Source organism: Mastacembelus armatus, chromosome 12 (genome assembly GCF_900324485.2).
Source record: "Mastacembelus armatus chromosome 12, fMasArm1.2, whole genome shotgun sequence".
In the NCBI taxonomy this organism is placed as follows: Eukaryota; Metazoa; Chordata; class Actinopteri; order Synbranchiformes; family Mastacembelidae; genus Mastacembelus; species Mastacembelus armatus.
In genome coordinates this window covers 4905320-4916310 of record NC_046644.1, presented here as the reverse complement: position 1 = coordinate 4916310, position 10991 = coordinate 4905320, and the positions used below count along the sequence as shown (strand labels likewise).

The 10991-nt window shown below is 37.0% G+C and overlaps 1 protein-coding gene across 1 annotated transcript; it reads left to right on the top strand.

The window, feature by feature from the left end:
* Positions 1 to 4424: 4424 nt before the first annotated feature.
* On the top strand, positions 4425 to 10867 carry parm1 (prostate androgen-regulated mucin-like protein 1). The gene is made up of 4 exons (XM_026296680.2): positions 4425 to 4557; positions 6131 to 6724; positions 9168 to 9246; positions 9547 to 10867. Exons 1-4 carry the CDS (start codon positions 4524 to 4526, stop codon positions 9626 to 9628), a joined length of 789 nt encoding a protein of 262 aa, XP_026152465.1. The 5' UTR covers positions 4425 to 4523; the 3' UTR covers positions 9629 to 10867.
* Positions 10868 to 10991: the final 124 nt, after the last annotated feature.

Below are 10991 nucleotides of genomic sequence, written 5' to 3'. Positions count from 1 at the left end.
CAATATGTCATCTTATCTGACTGTGTCCAAGCTGCAGACACTACCACCGCCACTGCATCAATCATCACATTCCCCCCATCAATATAAATGCAAATCATACAATCTGCTAAGGCTGTGAGGATTATGACTTAGCAGTAGACTGCAAAATGATGCTGTGAAAGGTCAGTGGCTCATTAAGTTCAGGCAATTGCCTAGCAAGCATAAAGAGATGAGCTCGCTCACCAGTACAATGTAAAGAGCAACAATATTGTGGGACATTTTTCAGATGAACAGAGCTGGGACTGCAGCTATACAATGTGTCAAGTCAATTCAAGTGATGTAAATCTGCACAAGAAGACTGTGTGACATTTTGTCACTTCATTCAATGTTTATATACATTAGAAATGTAGTCTATTTCCTGTCTTGTCTTAGATTCTGCTTTCTTCTGTTAAACTTCTATTTCTAGATTTGATTTCTGTCCTTAGCATGAGATGATTTGTTACCCTTACATTTTTAAATCAGGCCATGAGAATTCAAGAGGCAAAAACTGTTTTACAGGGAGAAAATATGTTTGCATAATGAAAAGCATGTGACTTGAAAATGAAGATGAAAATATCCACTATATATATTCAGGAGTCCCCAAATTACATATTATAAAGTAAGCATGCTTCCTAATTATCACGATATTCTGCCCACTAAATTTTAAAAATGATATAAAACTAGACTGTCTACAGCATATGCTTGTATCTGTGTGAAGCTGTATAGCCACAGTGGTGCTCTGAGCTAAATGCTAACTAACTGATAGTAAAAGTTTGTGATCACTATCTTAGGTGAGTCAGTTTAATTAGTCCTAAACAGAAAAACACATTTTTTTCCTCATTTCCACCGAAATTGATTATCACTCATTTAATAGCCTATTATGTCTTGATCTGAACATGTACTTAGCATAACCTAACTACACGACACTATCTAACAGTTGTGAGAACTGAAATACCGGGACAATAATGCAACAACATAATAAATAATGTACCTAATCTAAATGGGTTACTTAATGGCTCGTACAATAAGTATATACTCTGGCCAAGACACACACACTAAAATTTCTTTGCACCGCCTTTTGCTTTGATCACAGCACACATTCGCCATGGCATTGTTTTGATAAGCTTATTCAAGTAAAGTGCATTTCACCAGTCTGCTCAATACACTGTACAACAATTAAATAGTCTATATAGCCAATATCACCAGATTTATTTCTGTCCTGAATTGCATTAATTTCTTGCCAAGATCTTCTGTGGATGATGGGAGAGTCAGATCGCTGCATAAAGTCTTCCAGCACATCTCAAAAATTCTCAGTGAGATTAGGGTGTGGACTCTGTGGTGGCCAACCCTTGTGCAAAAATGATGTCCACTACTCACTGCGTCAGTTAGGGTTAAAGAACCTGTTGCCCATGAACACATCACTGCAATAATTATCTTACCTATTTGCTGTGTGAAATCCTTTTTTTTTTGGGTCAGACAGTGTTTATTAGTCCAAGTGACTGACTGGATTTCTAGTCCCTCCATAATTCTGTAGAATAAAATCAAGTGAGCCAAACTACCAAACCACCATCAATCATAAGTGAAAACCCTCCTGAAATCACCACCATGTGCATGTGTGTTTATGTGTGTTCATAGGGGATCTATCCAAGCCCAGTCATGTTGGTACATGTTAAGCAACAATCCTTTTGATTTTTAATTACCCTGTAATCTTTCCTCTCGTGTCACCTCCAGGACACACTTCACATTTTAGAGCTACGGGGGTAGAAAAGTTGACAAAGCATTATTTGTTCTGTACAAGTACATATACACGCAGGAACAGGCATGAAGCCACAAACAGATGGACACCTCTTTTCTGCACTTAATCTAGTGGTGGCTCAATCAAACAGCCCATTTAAATTGAAGACCTTTCTCCACTCCAGAGATAATTACCCCCATTATTCTATTGATGAAGTGGCCTGAAAAATCCCTTTAATGTTTTACCCTCTTTGTATTTTGCAGCAGCAACATGCCTCTTATGTATCATAAAGCAAAAAGTTCTTTTCTAAAAAAAAAGGGCAGCGGTTCAACCTCCACCTGTGTCAAACTACAGGAAAAAAACCTCTGGGCATACCATTATAAAACAGAAAAATAAATATGCAGTTATTTCTCAACTACAATATTAAAGAAGTATTGGTCTTATTTATTTATTTATGCCAGCACCTCACTGCCCTTCCCCACACAGGTTTCAGTGGCATGGCAGCCATCTTCATTTGTTTTGCAAACTAATTCAGGGCTATCAGCAGCCAGGCAGATTAATTAGGCAATCGGTTGGGAGCACAGGGAGTTTGTCACAGCAAGGTCACTGCATGAGGTGTCCATTATTCTCATCTCCCACTGTGATATATGTAAACCTTTTTACTGTTGGCCTTATCAGTGAAAACAATTGTGAGACACGGCAAAAATGACTAAATACTACTCTGCATTTCAGAATTTCAGAAGGACACTGAGGGAGATGTCAGGCGATACTGCATGAACTGAAAGGGACAGGCGCATGTCAGCGTGAGGAACATGAAAGTAGTTATTGTAGTCTGGAGAAGCAGTGGCTGTTACACACAGCTGATGGTAACAATTAACCCCAATGGGCCAGATTCACTGCTATTTGCATAAAAAGAATAATAACTGTGAAATTCAGTTTGTAATTCTGTGTGGCTTTATCGGCATCCCTTGAATAAACATCCATAAAGCCTCTTCTAATCATTATTTTGCAGATATATTCCATAAAATGCTGTTTCATTGTGTTGATCTTAAAATGCAATTCCTCTTTCAAATTAATATTATATAAATGTAATTTTTAAGACACAGGTTTGCTGCAAGAGTTTTTGTCTATAATATTAAGGAGCCTCATTTAAAGTTAAGCTGATGCATGAGCTCTTCAAAACCAAAAGTTCCAAAATTGACCAGTTTTTCTGAAACGAATATTTGTGAATTTTATATTTAATTATGTCTATATCTAAGATACATAGATTAAAATAACAAACAAACAAAAAAACTATGGGGTTTTTCGCATTTTTCCAAGATTTCACATTTGAAAATGACTGGCCACATTGTAAATGAACATGCTGCTCTCTTATGGCTTAAAATATAAACTGCAGACAAGTGACAGACCAAACTAGCAGCCTGAGTAAAATCCCAAAGCACAACAGAGATGCTCTGTTTTCTGTCTGGAATAGGCTCAATTTCATTCTGTTAACTGGAAAACTAAAAACAAACTCTGTCACCTGTCAACATAACCCATCATCATATGTCAACGCAAATATTTAATCCATCAAGTTTATAGTGAATTCATCAGCAACAGTTCAGATAATTCCAGTTATTAAGCAAAATAATTTCTGCTTTGACCTTTGGCTCAGGGCATTCAGGTTTTCACACTTATAGTCAAACTTTCTAGTTCCTGGCAAATGACAGAATAACAGTGCAACGTCCTCAGCCCTAGGACTCTTCTAATAACATACCTATAGTCACAATTAGCCAAACACATTTCTGCTATCCACAGGGAGCAGAGAGTACAGAGCTACATGCAGTGCAACAGATACAGGAAACTGCTGTCATGTAAGTAAACTCTGGCATCCTACCTCTGATTTATTGTTTAGTTTTATGTTACATGCCTTGTTTCTTTGTTGTTTGTTTTTAATCTTGGAACCACACAGGTTTATACATAAATTTATGACAACCCACACAGTAACTGAGACGATACTTTAGTCTTAATCAAAGTGGTGGCTCAACCAAGTGACAGAGCAACACATCCCTAATTATATGGCTAATAAAATCACAAAACAGCCAGTATTGCTGGTTGAGAAGCCAAATGTACAGGTTTGTACTGCTCTCTGCTGGCATGTATTAATAATTACACCCAAAATGACAATGATTATTAATCAATCGTATGTTCATGAACTCTTTATAGAATAAAATAATCCTGAAAAGAGAGCATTTTTAATTTGGGTACGCTACATAATTAAAAGACTAGCATTAAATGTATTTCTTCTCCTACAGAAAAAAAGCTATATTTGCTAATATTTTTTATCACAGCAAAGCTTTTAATTACAGGGACATCAGAGGAATAGTTTGGGTCAACAAATAAATCCTATACACACTATAAAATATTATAGGCACCTATATCGATATTACTCATACAATTTGAATGTATTTTCTGTCAAATCATATTTTTAATATCAAATATAAAGATCACAGAATTCACCTTGAGCTTTTCCAAAAATAAACTACCAGTATTTTTTGACACCTATTATTATGGTCTACAGTTTTAAATGGTTTATTCCAATAGCTTCATGCCACAACCAGGCCACATTTTTAGGTTTTGAACGTGACTCAGTCATCACGTAGCCTCACCCCCAGGCTCATATAATCAGTCACCTACACTCACAGGCAGCCACACACACTACAGCTAACCACAGGGAGCAGGGCTGCAGCTACACAAGTGTTTGTGGAGACATACAGAAAAAAGGAACAAAATGATGAGGGTCAGCCAGCAATATTTCATAATGTGTAAGTAGACTCTGAAAACAAGACATGCTGTTTCATTTTCTTACTAGTCTTCTCTATTTGTGCCATTACTTCCTTTAGTATAAATGTTGTATATAACAATATTAAAATGCTTGCCAATGTAAAAAGATGACAAGCCACCTCAGCTCCAATCTAAATTCTAATTTCTTGCTCTGATGCAGAAATATGGTTGTGTCTGATCCAGAGCTAAACACCTGAAATTTCTCAAAATTTAATGAAAACTACTGTGTGGTGGCATCATTTCTGTTAACACAATACAGGTTACAGCAAAAACAGACTTTTTAAATTGTTGCAAGTTGAGTTAAAATCACAAGTAGTTACACAACAGAATGCTTATTTAAAGTTTAATTTGGTGCTGAGCCACTAGCATTTGTTTTTTTAAGAAGTAAGAAGGCATATGAGATAGTTTCCATGCTCTGCAGAACTCACTGATGATTAAACAGCATTGTGTAGGTGGCACTAAAGCTCGGAGGCAGGAAGTCTTTGTTTTTCATTGAGTCTGAGTCTGAAACCTGTGGGTAGTGATGGAAGCGTTACATGACTGGGTAATGCATAGTCAGCGTAAATTAGCTCAAAAAAGTACTTCTTAAGTTTGAATTTGCAGTGGAATTATGTGATGTCTCTCACTCTGATTTCCCTAAAAAGACTCAAAATTGTGGCAGTAAAAATAAACACTGTGAGCATTTTAGAAAGAAGCCTACATGGCTAGATAATAGCATATCTTTGCCCACATTTCCTGTTTACTGAAACTGATCGATGCCACAACTGCTGACTATGAACCTGTTTTCTGTTCTCCTGTCAGGGGCATCAAATGGGGAAGCTGGCATTATTCTATATTTTCTTATAGCCTGAAAAGACTAAAATCAACAATGTGTTAGTCCATCTCTCTATACTTATTGACTTCCTTACTGTATCTGCGGCACTTTAATAGCTTCGTTAATAGCAACTCACAAATATTTAGTTTCATTGTTCTGAAAAGGCTGAGTAATTTTCTGAAACACATGGGCCCTGTAGTTCGCTGAAAATATGACTTAAGTAGGAATAAGAGAGATTTTGTTTCTGACTAATTTCAGTTGCGGATTTATATGTATTTGGTTTTAGACTGATTTTTCTTCTTGTCTTTCAGTGAGATATGTTGAGTGTAAGAAAATATTCCACTTTTAACATCCAAAACTACATTTAAAACTCTGCTTTGAAAACTTGTGAAATAAATTACCTTTGCTTTCCTTGAGCATTTTCCATGGACATGTTTACAGTCCACAGAATAGTCATTATAAAACATATAAAGTGCTGAAGCTGTCATGCCAAAGCCATAGGCATTAATGTCAATTATTAAAAAGAACAAAATCATTCTTGAAATAAAATAGACATCAGAGAGGACAGTGACTGAATATATACAGGGCAATAATTGTTTCGCTATGTTCTCCTGAGAAACTATATGAGGTGACCAGAGCATAAAGAATGACTCTCATATGCTCTTGCTTTGAACACATGGTGGGAATGCACTTTAAATAAACTTTGAAAAGTAAGTACCACCTTTTGTGTTGAATTGCAGGTCTACTGTTGTGCTGTGCAGTAACAGCACAGAGCACGATGCTGTCAACGCTGAACTCAGCGACAACCACCGCCAGCTCTGAGGCCACAACCGACAATCCAACTACCCAACCTGCCATTTCAAATGCTAATACATCTCCAATGGACACTTCCATCAGTACATCTATAATGGACACTTCCATCAGTACATCTATAATGGACACTTCCAGCAGTACATCTCCAATGGACACTTCCAGCAGTACATCTATAATGGACACTTCCAGCAGTACATCTCCAATGGACACTTCCAGCAGTACATCTTTATTGGGAACTTCTAGCAATTCATCTCCAATAACTACCAGCAGTACATTATCTGCATCTGCGACACTTCAGACCCAGAGCCCAGTCCCATCGACTCAATCAACAACTGTGACACAGACGCAACAAATCACCAATATAACCACCACAACTAACACTAATCTCAGCACTCCCTACGTCAACAACACCACCAATGACACCAAAACAACCACCACTGACAAATCCACCAGCACCACCACTAGTATTACCCAAACCACCACACTGGCAATGGGAGACCAGCCCAAAGCTCTGAGCTCAGGTACGTAGCACCAAAACTGTTTTTATTCATATATTTTTTAAAAACCCATTCCATAAAAAGTGTAAAATTAAAGCGTAGAACATCTCAGACCCCAGATAGTGTGATAATGCTAGTTGAAAGGTCAAGGCACAACAGCTACTACAATTCAACCTCTAACAACCATGAATGTCCAACACATATTTCAAGACAATCCATTAATATACAAGATATTTCAGTAACTATGAAAAATGTTAATAAGCTGGTGGAAGTAGGAGTAATGTCATCAAGTAGATGAATTGCCATTTTTCACCAAGAAAAGTAAGAAAATCAAGTAAACTGTTGATCTGCTCGTGGCACTAGATGGAAAGTCACCATCAAATGGATCAGCAGAGTCATTAGAATTCATCCTTTATGGGACATGAATATATGTAGATAATTCCATGGCAATCTATTCAGATCTTCTAAATATTTCACTTATGACCATAAGTAGAGCAATTTTTATGTTACATTATCTGTTTGCTCCTCCTCTTTGACCTGAATAAACCCTGGTTAATATGTAAACAAAACAGTCGCTTGTTACACTTCCTTGTTTACTTTGCAGTGAAATCTTTACCAGCCAAATCAGTGAAAATGAATGGTAACTGCTCACAAAGCTGTTCAACCACTGGCCTAGTTTTTGTTTTGTTTTTTTTCTTCTGCTTTTTCCGGTGCTGATTGTGACAGCACAAGCTACTCATTACAGAATTGTTAGTAAGTGTGAGACACTGTACAGGAGGAGATTCATAAGTGTGACATCCCAACAAATTTTCTGCAATTGATGTCTTTCATACTGAAAGAGGCGATGAAGTAGCAGGTATACATGTTCTTCTGAAACTGAGTCTGAACTCTGTTCTTTGTGTACAGGAACTGTGCAGAGTACTTCCTGTCACATCAGTAACTGTTACATCTGATCAGACAATACACGACACAGAACTTTTATGGCATCTTGGTAGCAAGAGGTTGTGAGTTTGCACAGCTTATTTTGGCAAAACATACTTTAATAGAGGTCTTTAGTTAGAGGCTCACAAGGGACTTTGCTATTCATTATCACTGCCTAAACCCTTTTAACTGGTTTATTTTTAAGGTGGTTGAAGCATTCTGCTTTGGTTCCTTGTGACCTATAAAACTTCAAACGTAGTCAAGAGGAGACATTTGCATGCTGCTGTATCTACTGTAGCCTTTCATTCTCACTTATGGATTCTTTTTACTGACTGCATGACATCAATTATTCTTAGGCCATTTGTAATAGAGTAGGAGTGCATTTCCAGTCACAACTTTCAGACTGTATAGCTGAAAGATCCAGCACCTTACGATAGCTCCAGGTTTGTTAATCTGCAGTACACAGACAACAAAAAACTGTTTACTGCTTGTTTCAGATAAGGTCCCACATTTTGTTAAAGTGTCCAAAGCTCCCAGATTTCCAAGCTTAATGTTGAAACTTAAAGTAATCTGTTCCTTGGTGTTTTTTCGGCACTATGACCAACACTGTGACCTTAGAGGGAAACTTAATTTTTCCAGGTGTTTTATGATTGAATTCTGGTTCCCAGATAAAAGGATCAATTTAGAGTGTGACACCTTTCTGCACATTTAACTGGACCTTGGCACCATCTCACACACATCACCAAATAGAGACCGAATGCTGTGTTTGATCTTGTTTCCAACAAGGAGATTACTAATTAAAGAGATTACTAAAGCTCAAAGGTCAGTTTATTCTCCTGGAAAAGGAATTATATTAAGGTGGTACATTTCAAGTAACCAACTCTGATACGAAGAGGTTTACTACACGAACAAGATTAAAATCAGTCAAAGAGAACAGCAAGACATGATGAGATGATGACATGACATGCAACTAAATGCATGACTGGGCATTTTTAAGCTAAACACTGTAAAACAAAAAGAAATGTTATGTTAAGCATTACTTCATGGAGAAGCAAATTTGAGATCTGTTATAATGAGCTACATAAATAACATTTCACTGGACTTGACAATATTGGTTGGTCAGTCCACCACTTTCTCTAAGACTGAAATATATCATCAATTACATGATGAATTGCAATGAAATTTAATGCAGGTACCCATAGTGATTCGCTCCTAATAACTTTGGTGATAGTCTGACCTCATCTAGTGACATGAAAAGGTTGACATTTGTAACGTGCAGTGAAATGTCAGAAGTTACAAAGCAGGCTAATATTTTCCTGCTGAATGAACAAGCTGCAGATACACAGTGTGGTTTATGTTGTACTGTATTGTGTAAAAGAAGGAAAAGGCCATTGGGAAGAAAAATGAATGATAGAAATGTACAAAGAAATTAGAAGGGAAGTTTGAAGCCATCTTGGACAGATATAGCATCGCTAAAACATATTTTAACCATTCGATATTTTCAGACCTAATCTCTGTCTTCCTTTCTTTATAATTTTCTATACAGGGAGTATTGCAGTCATCATTTGTCTGTTCATTCTTACTGTCATCCTGGTGTTAGGTGGGCTGTACTACCACAAAATACGGTGAGTCCAGAGCTTCTATAAACCTTCTATAAAGATTAAGACACAACTGTTACTGTGCTAAAGCTTGAGCGCTGACATTTTGTGTGAAATATATTTTGTACAACCAAAAGAGCAGTGCTTTAGCTATTCTTGGTTCCCACTATTTCTCATACACAAATCTGCTGTCTTTTAGTCTTTGTTAAAGAATTTATCAGTTATTCCTGTCATGTTGGTAAAATAATGTTGTTTAATTTAGTGCATTAACTATTTCTCTTTATCTATTCCTAATCTTTGTCTTGTTCTGTGTTCTCTTTTTTCTAGACGTGTATCCTATGGTCCTCTATTGGACAGTAATGACTATGGCACTTTAGTAAACTTCAGCAACCCCATGTATGATCCCTGAATTTTAAGTGTTGATCTTTGCCTTCAGAAGTGTCCACTAAAAGTGTCTAAGTGTGCCAGACAGTCATTCTGATGACAGTGCTTAATGTGTGTGTGTGTTATGAGTTCAGGGTGGTCACATATATCTGTGACATGTGGCCTGATAGCTTAATTACAGTGAATTGCAACACAAATGTGATGTTTCTAGTGCTCTTTGTTCAAGCCTCATTTATTGCTGGGTAAACATGACAGGTAACGCAATAGCAGTTTTTACTCAGGTAGCTTTTCAAAGAGCTCTGGCTACATAAAAGTGTAGTTAAGACTGAAGGTTTCACAGGTTAAATCACAAGAGTCTTTATCAGAGACATTACAATTCACACAGGATAGTTATAGAACAATTTGGACTGTGAGAGGATGTGTGTGTTGGGGGCAGATTGGAGTGGCTATGGATGACGTGATGAGTGAAAAAATGTACTTTAACAAAAAAAAAAAAAAGAAATGTGTGGTTTAAGAATGAAAAGTTGTACATCATAGTACAAACGTTTTCTCTAATAATTACTTATCAGGTAAAGAATTGGCTATATGAGAAGATATTATTAACCCTCTAATTAATTAAATCCATTCATTTATACCCCATGCAGTCCTTTAAAATGAAGGTCTTTCACTTCATTATCATCTGACAGCAGCACAATGGGACCTGTCATTCCTCCATCACAACAGAGTAGGAAGAGTTGCACATGTATTGAACGCTTGGGTCCAGAACATTTTAAGTGCAATGTGAGTGGGGTAGTGAGGAGGGGGCACTGAGTACTACCTAAGACCTGAGGGCAAGATGAGACTTTTTCAGGTAATGAGAAGTGTCCCTAATCTGCAGCACAGCCAGACCTTTAAACAAACACACAGATTTCCTTGCAGTAATCATTTAAGAATGAAACAGCATTTCTTGGAAACATATGAGAAATCCCCTTACAACAAATATGGGCTTAATAAAATGCAAGGTGGGGAACTGATTAATTCTATCAAAGAGTCACTTCTTGATCACTGAATGATTTTTCCACACTTCTGTGTATTTTTTGTTGATCTTCGAGGCTCAGCAAGGATGCCTGCCTTTCTGACTGTAATATTCTGTCCTTCAGAATTAATGCAGTACTGTCTGTATTCAGATGAAGAATTATGTCACAGGATTGATATTGACCAATTTTATTGTGTGATCTGTTTGTATTAATGTTTTTGTGTAATAAAAGACAATAGTAAAATGTCATTGTGATGGTCATGTAGCAAAAACTCAGATTGCAACTTGAAGGTGAATAGGTCTTGGGTAGACTGCTTCACCACTTTTGGTACAAGTGAACGTGCTGTCCATGGACTATTGTGCACTTGTGGCA